Source organism: Anneissia japonica, unplaced genomic scaffold, assembly GCF_011630105.1.
Source record: "Anneissia japonica isolate Jap-2015-1 unplaced genomic scaffold, ASM1163010v1 scaffold287844_len763494_cov143, whole genome shotgun sequence".
Taxonomy (NCBI): domain Eukaryota; kingdom Metazoa; phylum Echinodermata; class Crinoidea; order Comatulida; family Comatulidae; genus Anneissia; species Anneissia japonica.
In genome coordinates, this window is record NW_022739814.1 from 179012 (window position 1) to 199970 (window position 20959).

Here is a 20959-nt window from a genome sequence, read left to right on the forward strand (position 1 = left end):
CAATGGACATTCTTAAAACCAATTAAAGTTAAGTTTATGGAGCTGCTAACAGCTCCCTCTGGACCATTTGACAGTTTACTCTCAACTGCCAGACAGCTCAATATGGACCATTTCTGCTAACGGGGACTTTTGCCTCATGTGAATAAATGTCTATCTACTTAAAGAAACCACCAATTAAAGAACACCTCCAATGAAAGACCACTTTTCTGTGGTCCCATATTAACAAATGTCTATTATCCTTATTATTCTAATTAGAGACTAAAGCTGCTAATGACCACAGAAACACATGTTTCAAAGTAATCTTGGCTTGCGCTTTGCAACGTAAAGAAAAGGTTTATTATAAATGCACAGTAACAGAATAAACATTGCATCATGAACACCGCCATCCATTAGTGTAGTCTTGCGTTCATTCGGGGGTGGGGTGCGTGTAAATTGCAAATGCAGAACAAATTCCATAATAATAAGAATGAATTTTAAATGGTAAAAGGGTGATTCCTCGCACACTCCACCTCAGCATACGTCCAAGGCCATCCATGCTTTTGGTCGATAATAAACTAATAACAACTGATTTATTTTACACCCTCCCCCCACCCCACACCCTTTAAAGACTGTAACTTTTCCCCACAATGGTGGCAGAAGAAAGGCACTAGCAACAGATATTACTATGACTAAAATAATAACCAGTGTTCTCCCCAGGCCCTTAAAACCGTGACGCTTGGGACTTCGTTACCGTGCACCGTGACGCTCCCAAGCTGGCCGTGACGCTTGGTGCGTCTTCCGTGACACTTTAAAATATCGTCAATAAAAATACTAATAAGAGTACGTTTTGTATAAATATTTAACATAAAAATAACGCTAAAAAGAAAAGATCGACGTTTCGAAACGTCGATATTTTCTTTTTAGCGTTATTTTTATGTTAAATGTCAACAAAATAATTCAAAATAAACAATGCTGTCCATGTAGCCTTGTTTGGAGAAGAGTGAGTGTGAAAATAGTTTTAAACATAAAACGATGTTGGTTTATCAGCCCAAGTTCATGCTTGATCTTTTTGCGTTCATTTTTGTGTTATCTTTACCTGGAGAAATGTCCCTTTCATTTCAAAATACGATCGTTAGCTTGATTCACACAAACTGTTTGCTTCAAAACTGCCCATGCATGTCAATGGATACGCATGCCCAAAACGGTCTATCTGGATTTTCCTGTCACAACATGTACATCTCTTGACAGCGAGGTCACAGCGATCGTGTTTGTGTTTAAACAATTAGGCCTAGGCAATAGGCCCCATGTTGAATTTGGTGTTTTTTTTTTATTTATAATAAACAACGACTGGGTGTCGCAGGTACCATGATGCTTAACCCTCATCCTGGGGAGAACACTGACAATTATATAAAAGCATATAATACCAAAACTTAAGGAAGGGTCGTCACAAATTTCAGTGTAATATTAAATTTTGGATTAAGTTCCACTCGTTCTCAACGTAGCAACAGCGCCATTTTCAAATGTAAATGTTATCATTTGGTTGGACTTGCTTGTTGGCAAAATCTGCTCAAAGAAAAACACAATGTACATTAGAATGTTATTCTGACATGCCTTTATGCATTATAATGATTAAGCCTACTGAATGACATTTTATTGTATTTTATATTTTATGTTTATGCCAAATGACTTGAAATAATATAAAGATAGCGGGACAGAAGTTGAAGGTCAAACCAGCACCACCAATCAACACCTCAGACTTAAAATCGCTGGGACATTAACCATGGCCTATGAAACATACTACATTATATAGATAATCAACTTGAGTTGGAAGTTTAGGGGAGAACAATTTCAAGAAAAGGTTTAAAGAGAGAGATGAATTTTAGAGGAGAAAAAGTCAGGGGATAGGATGGCAAAATGCATGATTTTGATAATGGGGACGCAAATAAAAAAAACATGGAACAATTTATTTAGCTTCTGTAAACATGTAAACAGTCTTAATAAACTTTGTTCATTTCCCAAAAATGCATCCGGTGGAATGTGTAATGCCCGTCGACCACCGAGTGCATACCAACAAGATAACTTGAGCATTAAATTGTAAACATACTGACCGCATTATTATCAGGTTGATTACTATCAAAGCCTGTTGTTAGATCTCGAATTCCTGTTATCTTGAATTTACCACAAGTACTTGGGTACTCTAAATAAAATTAGAAAATTGTTATCAAAATCATAACTTTTTTAACCATTCAATCATTTTATATATTTTGTCCATTGATTTGTTGTTTTCATTTGTTTCACTCAATTGTTTAATTTCTAAATGTTTTTGTTAAATCTGGAGGATGCATGCTCTAGTTCAGTTGGCAGAACAACTAAACAGGTTAGAAGATCTTAGGATCATATTTATTTATGTATGTATTTTGCATAGTTATCTTGTGGCACCATCTTTGGTTCAGCACTGGTTCCACAAGTTGATCATATGAACTAAGCAAAATATAACAAATGTAAATCAGAAGTACAAAATCAAACAGAAATGAAGAGAAAAATATAAATATAAATACAAAGAAGACAACTAATGAATAAAAATATGGGGTTTTGAAGTTAAACATTGTCAGTTGAATATCATTAAAATATATTCTAATTAGGTTTGGAACCTTATTCCGTGTTTTTGTTGCACATTATGAAAACGTTCTCTTGAATTTATGGAACTGAAAAGAGCAATAAAAATATTGATCGATGCTTTTAACTTACACTTCCATTTTCCAGAGTTCTAATGGTATCAAACATTTTCTGGATGGTAGACTGATGGTGGCAGATGTAGTAAGAGTTGATAGAGTAATGGAAACCATATCTACAAAATAAAATATAAATTATGAAATATTGCTCACTATACCTTAACATAATAAAAATAGAAGTGGTTGGTATTTAGGTCAGGGTTTAAAACTATCGCTGTGCAAATCGCTTGTGTCCTTGGGCAAGGCACTTTATATGTTTTTCTGTGCTTGTCTTTTTACCTAGGACTATAAATGGGTACCTGGTGGGATGTTGTAGCATTGATTGTACTAGTTTTGTGTGTCGAATATACACGCAATACGTTACTTCTCAGGGAGCAGAGAAGGTTGCACTTGGCGCTGGATTGTCATTGTGTGCTCAGCGCCTTTCATCAATTATTTGGAATTGGTGCTATATAAATCTTTGGCATTATTATTATTATTATTATTATTATTATTATTATTATTATTATTATTATTATTAATCATCACCCACTTAATAGCAGTATTGGCTTCAGCCGATCAGGAAGAATAGCCACACCAAATAACAAACCAATTAGACATAGAAAAGCCGTTCTTCCCAGTGCTGTCTGTCTGACAAATGATAAATGTTTGTATATCTAGCAATATTCTTTATTCAACTCTTGCATTATTTACTTACTCCCGGTATATATCATAGAGCTTCTCCTTCATGGTCATGCCTTGGGTAGCAAGGTACCCAACCATCTCAGCCAGGATTGCACAGGCGCTGATACCATTTTTATCCAGCACATTTGAACCATACATGAAGCCTACAAAAGAAACAAACAATGTGCATAATAGTTATTGTTAACAATACTAAATGATGACAATAATAGTGATGATGAAAATGAGTAGCAGAGATTATTAAAACGGTGACACACCACCCATCTTTGTTTCAATAGTTCTTCATTGAGTACAATCTGATATGATACCTAAAGTTATGGAGTGTCACATTTATCATAGGTCAGCTCAGCAATAGTGTCAACATTTTCCTGACAAGTGGTCAGAACACGACACGACAGATATACAATACCCATCTCAGCTCTACCATGTTTGGGGCTGAGGTTAAAAAAAGTTTCACATTTTATGCCTAAAGCCAAATGTGTCTGGCCAAGAAAATGAAAAGTTTTCAGCAAAATATTTTAGTGCGACTACCTAACAAGATCACCAAGAGTGCCTGTGGGCCCCGGGGCAGCTTAGCATGTATCACATAAAATACTAAAGAACTGCAAATACAAAATGCTTACCAATAGCTTCTTCAAATGCAAAGAGTACAGTGTGTCCATTCTCTTGCAATTGATGAGAACGATTCCCCATCCACTTAAATCCTGTTAATGTCTCCTACACAGAAGATAGAAACATTTGCCAATCGATTTATAAAAGCAATTCTTGATTAATTGCTTGGCATCCAACGCCTGAACCTTTCGTAACGAGCACATGACAACTAAAACTACACCTATTAACTATAGTGATGTCGTATATAAAAATATGCATTTTTTTTTGGTGAAAATAAACAAAATGATGATGAATAAAATGATTCCTTTTCTTCTGCCACTCCCACTGGTGCCATCCTGTCAATCACTCAATCTGTAATGTGACATTATATATGCGTTATTGTGTAATTAGAATTATATAAATGTAATTATTTATTTGTATCTGTGCGAGCTGAGTGTTTGGCCAATGAATAATGTTCCAGCCTCTTGTAATGTAGACTCCAGTAAAAACCCGACTAGCTTCAGGTTTTGGAGTCAGAACACTCTGCTCCTAAAAAATAACCCTTGCATGAAAGTCAGGAAGAAAAGGAGACAATTTATCCGTTATTTGTCAGTATCGGTGCTGTACTATGGCTGCCGCGGGTCCCCAGGGGCCCAGCAAAAAACTTCCAATTTCAAATAATTTGAATTAGACAAAATAGAAACATTTTAACCTACCAACATGCTGATAGGTGAACTGCTTTGACATCCTTTGTAGCAATCTGGTATTTGACTGAAGGTAAATAACACAAAATTCGCAAAAATAATAACAGGAACAGAGGTACTTACTTCAAACTTGAAACCTTCTTTATAACCAATAGCTCTTAATATCTTAGATGATATATACAGTACTTGCTAGCATATAAACTGACTCCCCTGAATCATCTTAACAAAAATTCAAAATAAAGTTGAAAAAAAAATAAATAAAAAAAATAAAACAAAATTATAAAACATAAATTTTAAACATGAGTTTGTTGTGTAATATTAATTGCAAGACAACCATAAAGTGAAGAAAAACATATAAATCTATATACAGCAGTAATGCCACAACTAAAAATGTCAATTTAAATTCTTATAAAAAGAAGACTGAAATGTAAATTTTTTAAAGAATTGATGAAACAGGACTTTAAATGAAACCAATCCACAGAATAACAAATTCTGTTTGTACTAATACATCTGTGCATGTGGGTCTGCGCATGGTGCTGTGTGTGTCAATATGTTTGTCTGTACGAGTATCTGCATGTGTGTGCGTGCATGGTATTCTGTATGCGTTGATGTGTGTTTTGTGCATGCTTTTGTGTGTATGGTGTTGTTCATGCATTAATGCATGTGTCTGTGCGTATCTTGTGTCTGTGAATGGTTCCTGCACATGCACTAATGCATAAACCTGTGTATCACACTCACAGTGTGCAATACAGCTATAAATAAGCCCACATAGGCGTACAATATACAGTATCTGATCATATCAAATTAACACACAACTAAAAAAATTACGCCATGTGGCCAGTTATTTGGGATGTATGTCTGATTATAGTGTTCACCCAGTGCCACCTTAGTGTGTGTGAATAACAAAATAAGTGCTCACCCAAAATATATGTAATAAATGTACGCGATATTTATAGGAATAAACTGTTCTGATTCAATGCCTCTTCAGTTAACCTACATCTCAACATGATCAATATAAGCTCACTAAAATTAGATCATGTGATAGTAAAACATGGCTAACAATTTTCAGGGGTGGATCCAGAGATGTCTGAAAGTGGGGGGGAGGGGAGGTGGGCACGATTGAGGTAACACGATCCTAGGGGTTCCGAGGGAATGTCCAGCGAAATGTTTATGTTCTAGACACCTGAACGTAACCTCTGAGGCGCATTGTACAATCCATTTTTTCCTTTTCCTTTCTTTCGTTCTTTCTTTTTCATTTTTTCAACTATCCAAAAGGAGGGGACCGGTCCCTAATCCTCCCCTGATTATAAATTATTTCTTTTTGTGTCAGCAAAACTATAAGCTCAATCAAAATTTGGCCACATGGTCAGCCTATAACGAGTGGATAGCCACTATATAGTAAGCAATGCCTCCTGGTTAAAACAAAATAAATATGGACTCGCCTAAAATAAGATCATGTCTGCCCACAAGAAAATGTGAATTGCTTAAATATGATGACATGGCATACAACAGATTTTTGTCAAATAAAATTTGATAGTATGGACAGGGTTGCTGATAGAATCAACAGTCCTTGAAACCTACACTGCTGATTGTTCTGCTTTTGATGTCGGTAACGGTGGAAAACCCAACAACCAAGCAGCGCCCCCGTCTCGTTGCCTGTAAACACCTTCCACGGATGCTCCACTTTGTTCCACTTGGCCATTGCAATCCGGTCAGCATCAGGGTCATTCGCAAGGATTATACTGCAATTATTTTCCTCGGAAGTTTTCATGGCGAGGTTCAACGCACTCTTGCCTTCCTCCAATTGCACAAGTATTGTGGAAAATTGTGGATGTAACACAAACTATGCACAACGAGCATAGGTAGTGATACAAATTGTTAGGTAATATTACTTCAGATAAAAAAAGATTGTTGTTCGTATGTTTTATTTGTAACCCAACATAGTTATTGCAATTTGTTTAAGTAATATTATTTTAGATTTAAAAAAAAAAAAAGTTGTTTTGTATGTTTTATTTCCGAACAAATTGTAAAAGTGAGAGCAGCCATTTAGCGTTCGTCAAATGAATGCACTCTTCTTGTGTACTCGCATGTTACAAGTTGTGAAATCAGTTTTCACGAGTTCTAATGAACGCAGCATTAATCACAGGGTATGCTAGGGCGCTGTAATTTAATAGGAAAAGTTTGTCTCTCGACATAAACAGATGCTGGGGAGCTCGCCAAAGGAATCTAACAAGAAAAATCAATATATTAGAAACTTGCTGCAACTTAATAGTCTATCTGATTGTAGGTTTTCATTTAGTTTATTCATTAAATAGATTTACAAACATGAAACACAGGAATGTACTTTAAAGCCAGTCAATTATCATTACACTCTCATTCAGAGATATTCTTCCATTATACAGGGAGCCCTCATGCCTAAAACAGGGTCAAAGTTGAAGTCACACTAACAGACTACTGAAAAATCATTAGCAGTCATCATAGGAATCCTATGTGTATGCTCCAATGGAATTTGATTTGCTTGGATAAATAAAGCTGGCTTACTGTGCTTTACAAGCTGTTTGTTAATCCAACACTGCAAGTTTAACTCGGGTCAAAGCAATGTAATTTCTTTGTTTATTTTAACTGGAGACAATGAATTCTATCTTGTATCTTGTAACTGCATGCTATTAACCTATGGCTTATTCAGAGCGAAAATAATTTACCAGTTAATTCACCAGTACATACATTCTAAAATCGCTCGGACACTCGCCTAATTACCTTACGTTTGCGGTATATGTTGTTGAGCTTGGATCTCGTTCCTACGTGCCATGCTGTGGGGTACGTGCATGGGCAGAGTACAGCAAGCAGTAGAAAGTAATGATAGGATAAGCGTTTCTCATTTGAATTTGATGTTCTTTGAAATTTACTTCCAAAGTAGTTTTGTTACACAGTGTTCAGTATTTATTATAACTCACTTTAAAAACGGTGACACACACCTGTACGGTGTTGAAAATGGTATTGAACGTTAGCTAAAACTCGTTTGAAACGGTTGACCAGTGAATTTAATGGAATACAGTTGATCTTTTTCACTTGAACAGACCCATACTCGAAAAGAAAAATGAATTCAACCATGGCAGCCATCGATGAACTAATAATAATGGATGAATATGCCAATGAAAAGATCAGACGGGAAATGGTTGATAGATTAGCTAGTATCTCTGCTAATAGGATTAACCAGGAAATTACTAAGCGTGTATTATGGAGAATACATCCACTAGAGATACACTTGGTCGGAAGTTCATATGAAGGCTTTCCGGTATCAGCCTGGGGTGATGAAGACAAAATGTTGTACAACACAACGTTTCCAATGGTATTGTGGACACCTTCCCCAAAAAAGGGGGGAAATTGTGTAATGGCCGAGCAAGATGTAAATAAGCCAGTGTATATGAGGCTTAAGGTAGTTGACACAAGGTATCTGGATAAGGATATCAGAAATATCATCGATGATGGTGGATATTTGAAAAACAGTGATTTTATGAAAGCTAATTCAATGAAGGGCATTTATCCAAATTTAGACACAGAAATTAGACAAGGTCCCTCAATGGTAAAAATTTCAAAAGCAGAATTTGTGGACATCAGAACAGAAATGGGGGACACAGTATATTGTTTGAAATGTCAATCATGGCCGCCATTTACTAGTAAGTTTTTTGCTAGAGGGAAGCTCAACAACTGGCCACCACAGAAGTTGTTAGACAAGGTCAAAGGTCTTGAATGTTATGTAGTGCCTGTTGGATGCCCAGGTAGCGAGACATACGATATTGAATGGAGATTGTCATTTTCTGTAGCTGAGAAAGAGCTTGTAACTGAGTTGCATGAATCATATGCTAATTGCATGTTTGCCCTGAAATTAATCAAGAAAAAATATATTATATATAGTGATTCTGAAAAACCAACACCATTCTGCTCGTATTTCATAAAGACTGCTTGCTTGTGGATGTGTGAAACATTTCCTCATTTAGATTACAGCATCATGGATTTAATTAGAAAAGTCCTAGATTGGCTCATTGACTGCTACCAACACAAACATCTGCCGCATTATTTTATTCCCCAACATAATTTGATTGGTCATCTCTCAAGGGAAAGTTGTGACAATGTAAGACAACAATTGAAAGAGGTTGAGGGAGATCTTTGGACAAAAGTGCTATTAAGTATTGATAGTGAAGAAGATTATGATTGGTATTCGAAATTTGACTGTCTAGGTGATACACTCAACACCTGTAGAGACAATAGAGAAAATATAGAGCAAGAGCTTGGGCAACGTTACAGAACATTCGTAGGACGAGTGAACACCATGAGGCTCATGAATCACCCTGGAACTACAGAGGTAATTAGAGATATGCTTTGTGCTGTACGATCCGAAAACAGCTTACATCATAATCTGCTAATGGAACAATGGGCTTTTATCTCTATCTTGAGACTATCGAGAGCCACAGGCTGGAGGATATTTGGCTCGCTCTTACACTTCCAGAGAAAAGCATATTATCAATTATAGAGCAAGTTAAAGAGTTAGTGCCAAAAGGGTACGCAGAAATGTTCAAGACACGTTTGTATAGATTCTTAGGCGATACCTTTTCTCACTTATTGGTACCTTTCCAAAACCGAGGTTATGATGAACTTTTAGTTAGGTATCGGGATGCTCCTTTTCATTATTATGGCTTAGGACAAAAAATGGTTTTTCCTGACAACTACAGTGACTATGGCATAGGTGGTCAAATCCTTGTAGTACAATATCATTATTTAATGGGGGACTACAAAGATTTGAAGATGATGTGTGATTCTATACTCAGACTAGTTGAAAAAGCCAAAAACTGTAGGAATACTAGGCTTGCCAGCATTGAATTATGCTTAGAGAAACCTTTGGGAGTCAATGCCTGGGCGACTGATGAGCTTTTGTTTCATCTTGTTAAACGTACCAAAATATTGAGTGTTTATCTGCATCCAATTGCACTTGTTCTTTATATAAAAGCCAGAGTATTACTTACCGAGGGAGATACAGAGAATGCATTACATGTTGTGAAAAACATGAAGGAATACATGGATGAGGCATATAATGGTTTATATATTAAAACCATCAATATGTTTATCACAATCATTGAAAGTCTAGTAGGCCTACTTGCTGTAATGAGATTAATTGTTTGAAACGAGAATTGCCTATTAAGGAAAATATAAATGGAATTGATATGCTGGACATTAAAATAATTTGAATTAATACAAAATATATATATATTTTTAAGATAATGTATCAAATAAGACCATGCACCAAACATATGATTTCCATAAGTGATCCTACTAATCAATATGCAGTAGCTTTCTATCAATTTTATCATGGCAATGTTTCAAATGTTTCTTATTCTGTATAATTTTAATGCAAACATAATATTTAACTCTCTAAATAACATAGCATTTACGTTAATCCGAAATGAGAGGGAGGCCATGATTCAACATTTTAATCTTTATCGGGTTACCTATAGGGATGAGAAGATGATGACAGTATTTGTAAATACAGTTTCTCATTTCTGAATTTGAACCATAAAGTTTGAAACGTTGAATTATGGCCTCCCACTCATTGTTTGCAGTAACATCTGTTGAATTTAAACATAATCAGTGCATCTGTCGGTTAAACTAATTGTAAATATAGATGTCAGCTCTTCGAAATCAATACACTTCAAATATTGATGAGCTGAAAGTGTTCATAATTCTAATCCTATCAACCAATTAATTTTTAAATTGATTTTTGCCAATGCATCTGTTGTATTGGTACTCCAATCACACTAATTGTGAGGCGTGCAAGAACGAAAACAAATAATGAATGGAACGCACATGTGTAAATATTGGCTGAATAAAGCATTGTCTATCGTTTATTGTGTTTGTGTTTATTGAAGATGACTCATATGGATTCTTTGACTAATTCTGTAAATCTTATTTGTAAAGCATGGAAAAGAAGATCTTCCTTTTAAAATGTTTGAAGTAGCCTATGGATTGTCTTTCACATTGCTTAAATATATCACTCATTGTATTGTAATTTTTTTTTTTTTTTTTTTTTTTTAACTTCAGAAATGTAAAATTTGTAAATTTAGTATTTTTGTGTTAATATTTACTGTTTATATATTTCATTCAATATCTATCTTATTGGTTATTTTTAATTCTGTAGATCTAGTTAGTTGTAAATTGTCTTAAAATACTCATTTGCTTGTATGTATATGTCATTTATGTTAAAGTTTACCTTCATTACCTTATTACTTGTCTTTTACTTTTGGAGCAGCTTCACAAGTGAGGACTGTTATAAAAGTGACGATTCCAAATACATTATTATTATTGTTGTTGTTATTATTATTATTAGTATTGTTATGTACATGATAGAAATAGTGATTATATATTTTGTTCCGTATAGTACTGCTAAATTATCTCTATACAATGAAACTCATGACCCAACTACTAAGTAAATGAAAAAAAAAAGTAAAAGGGAAAACCAGTTATTAAAATAATGGAAACAGTGAGTTTGTACAAAACAACAGAAATATATTCATAGACAGATTTTCTTGAAAAGCTTTTCTAGGAAAATGCCTTACTCTATCCACAAGAATATAATTAATTTTCCGGTGTTCATCTAGCCATAAGCAAAGGGTGGGGGAGGGGAATGAATGTTCGGTTTGACTGACGTAGGAAATTGGTTGATGTGGAAGTGCCACCATAAGCTCTGAGTACTTTCATTTAATCGATTTATAATAGATAATAGATTCAAAGGCCCAGCTGTAGAAACCCTTATAGCAACCCTACTGATGCATTTCTCTAGCCATTAGTAAATACACTGTACTACAAAAAATTATTATGTGTTTACTATAATTGGGTAAAACCGTTGTCATATGACCATTATTAAGCATAAGTAAGGCTGGCACTAAATTGAGTTTGAAAATTGTTTTATTTAGAGGGAAGTTATTAAGATACATTATGCTTAAATGTTTTATTCAAAGTGTTTAAAGAATGGACTACTGTACGATGTTATTGATCCTTGATTTATAAACAGTTTCTGGAGCCAACTCCTGTGCTCGTTCTACCAAAATTCCCATTAAAATATACAAAAAACGTCCTATTAATACTATTAGTATTCGATCATGTATACACAAAACATTGTTTTTTTTATTATATTATTGTGATGTCTTATTTTGACAGATATTTATAGTGAATTGCTGTAAAGCAGTTTTGAGTAGTTTGTAACATGACCACGCACATATCTACCCCGCTTTTTAGTAAAGGACTTATGAGTGGTTGACTGGGGAGGGGGAGTAGCAAATTTACACTGTGGGTATGCCTTTAACTTCTTCATCAAAATCGCAAAAACAGTCACCATATGCACAACTACATGTCCAGCACTAAAGAGAGATCTGGCAGGTAGGCATGGTTTTCTGACTTGTTTAAGAAATGTGTCGGTATGTCAGAATCATTTACTAATACTAGGCTACTAATCGCAATAGTCATGTTGTAAGCAGGAGCCAAAAAATATATTGTGTTCTGTGTGTAAATTTCCTGTTTTTAAACAATATAAATAGGTATAATAATAATAATGATATATTTATTTTCTCAAATACAGGAGGGCGAAGCCAAGGAGGAAGAAGGTTCCTATATAAAATTTGGCAGCGCAAAACATTAAAACATACATTCCAATTAGACTATGCACAGGTGTTAAGACTTTTGTTCTAAAAGACCCTTCACATGGTTGTTCAGTGGCATAACTAGGTTGTGAGGGGTCCCAATGGCATATCAAGTCGTGCTGACGGGGGGGGGGCACAAAGGTGAAGTGGGAGGGGGATCGATGATCAGTTGAGGGGCGCTAATTCGCAAAATAAGGTGATTTTTAACTACTTGACCGTGACATTTGAAACCAGTGTCAGTATAATCTTGGGACTGAGAGACGAGTAATTTTTGGACGGACACATTCGATATTTATTGAATTGGTGTTTTTTATTTATCGGATTGACTATTGAACAATGTCAACAATTATCTTTGATATTACTTTTTATACTTAAACTAAATCAAATAAAATGAATCACACCTGACATCATTAGACTATATGACCGTGAGCATGCAAAACATATAAATATGGCAGCCAAACACAGTTTAAAATGGTCCTGATAATAAAATGTACATTATTAAATATATGTTTTCTTCATCCCAGACTTTAGATAATTTCTTTAAATCGCACAAAAACCAGTAAAAACTTATCACTAAGACCAACTCAGACAGCGTCGTACGACGCAGCCCGACGCGATTTGTTGTCGCGTCGGGTCTGTGTGAGTTAAACGCAGACGCGATGGTGTGCGTCGGGGGCAGTCGCGTCCTAGAATATTAAACATGTTTAATATTTCTCACGACGGCTTAAGGCTATGTTCAGACACAACGACTTAAGCTAGCGTAACGTTAATCGAGTGGTGTGAACTTGTGCACGGCGTAGCGAACGCCAGTATTATCGCGCAATCACTGGCGTACGGTAATCCAGCAACAGACCCCAGATTAGCGTACGCCACTGATTTACGACAGTCATGCATCGGTGATTTTGAACTCAGCCAAGATTTGACCAATCAAAATAAACCTAGATGTAAACAGAAAATAAAATGCGCGAATTACGAATACGATTTTTTCGCGCGAATACTTACGCTAGCGTTCATTAATCGCCCAGTCTAATCTCGCTAGTTACGCCATGGATTAACGTACGCCCGGCGTTAGATACGCCTGGCGTATATCACAGGTCTGAACGTAGCCTAAGACTGTCCCCGACGATAAATCGGGTCGGGCTGCGTAGGCCGACGCTGTCTGAGTTGGCCTTAAGACCTAATCATGAAATATGTTAATATTTGCACCTGCTTTTGTTTTTTTCTTTTTTGTTTATTGTTTTCTAATCTTTTCTCGGTTTATTTAAAAGTGAGAAAAAAAAAGTAAAAAAAAAATATTTTTTTCTTGACGTGGTCTTTAAGTATCTTTGACCTCTAGGTCAGCCTTGTAACTTAGCTTTAAATAAAGATGCTGTATATATGAGAGTGATAGTGCATGTACAGGCCTAAAAGCTTCGATCTGAGCATGCCTTTGTTATGTTCACAGCACACCAAAGAGATCCCCATAGCTGACTTGGTCGCCTGGAATGTGTGCGTGTGTTTGTGTGTAATGTTAATGAGGGACACTCACACAGGGAGATTTTTTTTAAAGAATTTGACTCTCATGGCATCCTACTCATCTGGTATAACTCAAAACATTTAGGCCTATACTCACAAAAATGCCCTGTACATAATGCTAAAGAGTGCGCCCAGAAATGCACCCAACTGTGATAATGTGGTATAAGGACACAGAAGATAGTAGCATAACTCAAAATAATGACCAATTTAGCCTAAAATTTGTAGGCCTATTTTAAATCAATGTAGGTCTATTGCGAAATGATAACTTGTTCAAAACTTATTAATCTCTTATCACTGCCATAACTAAATGAATTGAGTTGTTTAAATACCTCCATTAATAGATAAAATGCAAGAAACACAAACACATTATATAAATACAATATGAATAATTATAATGACTATGGCTCTGATTTTTTATACGAGCTGACAGGTATTGTCAAATACATAACGTATACAATGATGTAGGCCTAATTAAATAAAACCTTGTGTTATGAATGCACAGGTGTACCATACTCTGTGCATTATTTAATACATTATATACTGTACAATAACAGCGGTATCGTGAAATATAAACAATAAGCAAAATAAAACGTGTTACGAATACACAGTGCAATATGCTATCATATTTAAAAATAGGCAAATTAATGAATACTATATAGAGTTTTTACTAACATACTGCTGCTACAATATTAATTTTATTTTATAAATATTTAATTGTTATTTTTTATTTATACCTCTAAATATTTTAAAAATCATCTAAATTACGAAAATTAAATATTGTTAAAATTTGAAATGTCAGGCAACATAAAATCAAGTGCATGGTGGATTTTTTGTTCAAATATAGAACATAAATGTGATGCAAACATTAATAATCAATTCATATAATTGGACCCAAAAATGGCCCCCATGGTCTCTGAAAGTCACAGGGCCACCGGCCACGGCGTTACGCCACTCTCTTGGATGTAGCAGATACAGTAGTTCAATGTCACAATAAAACAATTGTTTTATTGTTGTTTCACTGCTGTAGCTACGCCACAGTGGTGTTCAGGAAAATGCCACCTGAAATGTATTTTCTCTCCATATTCGAAAATACATTAATTGTTGCGTCAGGGTTGTATTTTTACAACTAAATACCGTACATTATCAGTCATGATATGTACAGTAAGTATTGTGATAAAACTTACATTTATTTGTCACAATGATAAAATTGCATAAAACTGTTCGCATCAATTTCCCATGCTCTAATAATTGCACTTTATAACCACATAGAAAAGGCACTTATAAATGCCCGTACCAGTACCAGTATTAGTAATATATTTATTTTCTCAAATACAGGAGGGTGTCAGATGTCAATGAGGAATAAAGTTCCTAAACAAAATGTGGCAGCCCCGAACATCAAACATGAAAGAAAAAATAACAAAATGACAATAGTAATTAATCACAAACAAGATAGACACCCCACAAATGAATAATAGTTATTGATTTAACTATGGTTTAAAAGTAAATTTAAATTATCGATTTATTATTATAATATTATTTTTATTCTTATATTATCTATTCATAACTGGTGTATGCCAGAGACAAAAAACAGTAATACTAAAAAAAAGAAATATTTAACAGCATACTTTTTTAATGATATTATCATCACCATTATTACTAAAAAAAAACTTGCAATGGGAAAAACCAAAGACAAGCACAAATTCATAGTTCTATTTTCTCTATGGTAGATCAAAGTTCAAATCTAATCTCTTGTAATTTGTCTCAGTAGACCTCATAACCGATAGGCATAGAGCATGTATAAATCAGTGATCAATAACTCCATCATTTGTTAAATAACTAAAGTAGATCTACTGTACCCTGTACTTGGATAGAACCATTTGTGTCTGTTGATTATCACATCAGTACAGTACACAGAGGTGTGACATTCATTGGATATTGCATACCATTTTATTTAACCTAATGAAGACAAGTGAAATTCAACAATGACATTGAAAAACCACAATAAGACACTTCGAGCGATGGACGAAGTTGCCCATGAAATAATTAAACTGTGAACGATTGACAGACTGACTAGAATTTCTCATTCTAGAATTACTAATGAATTGTTTAAACAAGTATCAAACTGTATGAGGCCAGGTGAGCAGTACTTAGTTGGAAGTAAACAAGAAGGATTTCCTAATACAGCCACTAATGATACAGAAATTATGATGTGTTTACCTGCATTTCCAATAGTATTGTGGAAATCCCAAGAAAAAGAAAGTGGAGCATTTGTAATAGCTGATCAAGATCCAAAGCATCCTGTGTATTTGAGGCTCAAGGTAGTTGACAAAGAGTGTCTGGATGAGGATTACAGAAGTGCCATTGACAATGATAGATATTTGAAAACCAGTGATTTCATATATATTAATTATTCAATTAATCCTTTTTATAATTTGAAAGACTATAATATTGAGATGAGGCAAGGCCCCTAAATAAAAACTAAGTTTAATGCAAAATTTGTGGATTTTAATGCAAAGACAGTAGGGTTGATGGATGTAGTACATTGCCTGAAATGTCAATCATGGCCACAGTTCACTTGTGAGTTTTTTTACTAGAAAAAGGCTGAAAAACTAGCCATCACTAAAGTTGCTAGATAAGGTCAAAGGTCTTGAATGTCATGTAGTTCCTATTGGATACCATGGTAGCGAGTCATACAATATTGAATGGAGATTGTCATTTTCCATAGCTGAGAGAGAGCTTATTACAGAAATGTATGAAACATATGTTGATTGCATGTTTGCTCTGAAATCAATCAAGAAAAAGTACATAGTATACAGTGATTCTGACAAACCAACACCATTCTGTTCGTATTTCATAAAGACTGCTTGCTTGTGGATGTGTGGAACATTCCCACACATAGATTACAGTCTCATGGATTTAATTAGAAAAGTTCTTGATTGGCTCATTGACAGCTATCAACACAAACTTTTTCCTCATTATTTTATTCCCTAAAACAACTTGATTGGCCATCACTCTAGGGAAATTGTGAAAATGTAAGAGAAACATTGACAGTGGTTAAGAGAAACCTTTGGACAAACGTGTTAAGTGTCTTTAGTAGTGAAACATATTCTGGGTCTTTGGCATTAAACTTCCTGTGTGATAAAATCAATGTCACTAGAGAAAATGGAGATGATGATTACTCAACACGGGAGACCACACTCTTAATCCACCCAGAGGCTTCAGCAGAAATTGAATGTATGCATTTAGAATTTCCTCATTGTTTTATTCACAAACAAACTTTAAATTAGCAAGACTTGCTGTATACAACAATACACATTTAATGTATATCCTTGTGGATTACTTGCAGAAGAATCCTTTGAAGATTTGCAGTATTCCAGAGAAAATCATATTGGCAGTTGTTGAACATATTGAAGAGATAGTACCGAGGGAGTATGGGGAAATGTTCAAAACAAGTTTGTATAGATACTTAGGCAATGTATATACTCATTTATTGGTATACATAAGAAACATTGGTTTACCGTCTGATGAAGCTCTAGGTCTATATCACCATACTCCTTTAACTTACTATAGCCTAGGAGCTAAAATGGTCTTCCCTGACAACCACAGTGACTATGGTATAGGTGGTCAAGTCCTTGTAGTAAAATATCATTATGTAATGGGCAACTACAAGAAATTGAAGCAGAGGTGTGACTCTACACTAGAAAATATAAGTTATTGTTGTCTCAGAGAAAAACAAAACTGTAGGCTTCCTGGTCTAGAGATTGTAAAAGTACCATTAGTTTCATTGGTATCAGCAAGCCTGTATTATATTGGCTGGATCGTTGATGAAATTTTGCTTCACTGTGTCAAAAGTTCTGGTAACATGGTACCTTTGTGTCATCCAATCATAGTTGTCTGTTATAAAGCCAGTTGCCATAAGGATGAGGGAATATAAGGATTATACTAATGACCCTTTGATTCATGAGACCACTAGCATGTTTATAACAATCATTGAAAGTCTAGTAGGCCTTCTTGTTATAACAAGAACATTTACTTTTCAAAATTAGAATAGCCTGTAATTGGAAAAAAAAAAACATAGTTGTAATTCATTGACGTATACAACACATGATTTCCACAAGTGATGGTAATGACCAACAAGAAACACAAAATAAATTATACAGTATTTTTTTCTGTAGTTGGATAAAACCATTTGCATCTGACGATTATCGCATCAGTACAGTATTACATATGTGTAATATTAGTTGGATACTGCATATTGTTTGCTAACATAATGGGGAAGTTAACTTAGTATAAAACATACTCCAAATAAAGTAAGACTAGTCATTTTGATTCAATATTTTGATCTTTTATTAGATCATCATCAGGAATGAATAAAGATTCCAACATTATAAACATGTGTTACAGAACCAATGAGACCAATGAGAAACAGTCAATAATGTAGCCACTAAGATTCAGAATTAAGTGTTGGTGTTTAAGTATAAAGTATCAATAAAGTATCAATAAGCAAGCTTAATGATGTGATGAAATAAACAACTGGAAGTGAGAACTAGGTAAACAATGATAGTTCTTTGGATGCTTTCAGTCCATTATTAAGTAATGGGTTGAAACGTCTAATAGCGAAAGCCTCTTTAAACAATAAATGTGACCAGTTACTAGAACTGTCAATAAACCTAGTGCTATGAAAAATCAACCCTAACGAATTACATGGTTTATAATCATCATTAATATCAGGTAAATTGTGTAAGGGCAAGTCAAATTTAAATTTTGACAGACCACAATAGCTACATCAAGCAATGTATGAAGTTGCCCATGAACTCATTAAACTGGAGACAACTGACAGATTGGCTAGAATTTCCACTTCTAGGATTTCTGATATTGCTTAAACAATCAACAATATGCCTAAGGTTATCATGACAATTACATTGTGTTGAAAGTAAGAAAGAACGCATTTTTTTGTATGAATATATTTGTCGATTTTCCGAAGTCGTCCCAACGTTGGTAAGCCGTCGTAAAAATTCAGTCTGACTACCGACGTTGGTACAACGTCACGATTTGTTACTGGCCCGACGTCGGCAAACTACTAAAAATAATGGTTGGGTACTACTTTGATTATAGACGTGGTCGCAACGTCACAGTACGCTATTGGCCCGACGTCGGTAAACGTTTGGAATGGAGGTTTGGAATGGTGGTAACAGTTGGGCCGACGTTGGTTACAAGTTGTAAATTGCAAACGTTTACCGACGTTGGGCCAACAGACTACTGCGATGTTGCGACAACGTCTATAATCATACATAATATTTACAACCTCTAAGAAACGTCGGCTCAACGGTGGTACCCAACATCTATTTCAAACGTTTACCGATGTCGGGCCAACAAGGTACTTTGACGTTGCGACAACGTCTATACGTTGGTTAGAGGTTGTAAATATTAGATGTGATTATAGACGTGGTCGCAACGTCACAGTACGCTATTGGCCCGACGTCGGTAAACGTTTGAAATGGAGGTTGGTTACAACTGTTGGTCCGACGTTGGTAAGAGGTTGTAATGAATATTAGGATGTAATTATAGACGTTGTCCCAACGTCACGGTACTTTGTTGGCCCGACGTCGGTAAACGTTAGTGGAGGTTGGTGACAACAGTGGGGCCGACGTTGGTTAGAGGTTGTAAATTTCAAAAGTTTACAGACGTTGGGCCAAAAAAAAAAAAAAATTGGTTCACGTAGGAATCGAACACACAACCACCAGGTTTGCTATTCATTATCCACCATCAACTAAACTGCCTTAAAAAAATGGTTCGTGTGGGAATTAAACACACAACCACCAGGTTTCCCGTAACTTAATTAGTCTATTTTTTGTTTCTAATTTGCATAATGAATTTTTCAAACAATTTTGTCTATTTAAAAAAAAAGTGCCTAAGTTATGGAGATGGTAACAACCAAAAATCGATTATAAATTTAAATATACATATTTAGACAAAAAATAAACCCTTTTGGCCCACGGGCCATTTTTGACATCATGACCATGTACTTGTATTAACCTGCAGTGTATATATACGAAGACTTTTTTTTCTAGTAGGATCAGAGTTGACTAACTGGTACTTAGTGTGGTACTAGGTTTATCGTATTTATGGCTTATCGGCCGCGGTTTACCTCCCTCCGTTTAGTCATGCTAGATCATGGGTAGTAAACTCGGCGATCGTGGGTTAGATTTTTCAGCGAAGTCCTTGGCTTGCTTAACCGTTTTTCGTCGATCGTCGCTTCCAACCGTCTAGGCGCGTCTAGCCTATATGCCCTTCCACCAGTTAGGACTACTAATTAATCTTCTGTGACTGGTTGATTGCTAACTTTTCAATGCTTTTTGGATATAATGCACTCTTCCAAATTGTTTTGCTTATGTGGATGGATATAATGCGAAATTCGCATACTAATTTCATATTTCTAAACATTTTTGGGGGTATATGATCAATTTACATGATAGACTACACCCATACGATGCCCCTAAGCCAATTTCAAAAATGGAATAATGCTTTTTTTCGACTCAGGCAGTATAGGATATACGTGCAGATATAACCCCAGGCACTTTTATACAACTGACTGAAACGCTCACATAACAGACATAAACACATTTTTATTTCGAATATTTCGAGAACCAATGTGCACGTGATACGTGTTGTCGATGAGGAAGATCGCTGGAGTGCTCGAAATATTAGAAGTTAAAAATTGTTTATGTCTATTATGTATACGTTTCTACTTGTGCATTAGTACTTACTTTATATCACCAATACATACATGGAACACACACACACACATTATATATATATATATATAGGCTTCCTATCTGTATGACTCATTTTGATGGCTTTTGTTTTAGATCCGATTCAGTTCACGCCCTTTATTGTTCCTTGTAGCTCCCTAGCTACTCGTTGCTCTATCACACTAGGTACGCATTGAGTGTATTTTTACTCGCTAATATTTTTTATCTGTACCACCTGATGAAGGGCGATGCCCGAAAACGTTTGTGTTTTTTACCATTAAAAGTTACGGCTACTCTACACTTTTGCTTTATGCGTT

At 35.2% G+C, this 20959-nt stretch overlaps 1 protein-coding gene and 1 pseudogene across 1 annotated transcript; one reads left to right on the plus strand and one right to left on the minus strand.

Annotated features, from left to right (window-relative positions):
* Nucleotides 1–726: 726 nt before the first annotated feature.
* LOC117118037 lies at nt 727–6458 on the minus strand (annotated as a pseudogene).
* Nucleotides 6459–7312: 854 nt separating this feature from the next.
* Nucleotides 7313–10586, plus strand: LOC117118053. Its single transcript, XM_033262541.1, has one exon. It carries the CDS (start codon nt 7785–7787, stop codon nt 9216–9218), a length of 1434 nt encoding a protein of 477 aa, XP_033118432.1. The 5' UTR covers nt 7313–7784; the 3' UTR covers nt 9219–10586.
* The last annotated feature ends 10373 nt before the right edge of the window (nt 10587–20959 follow it).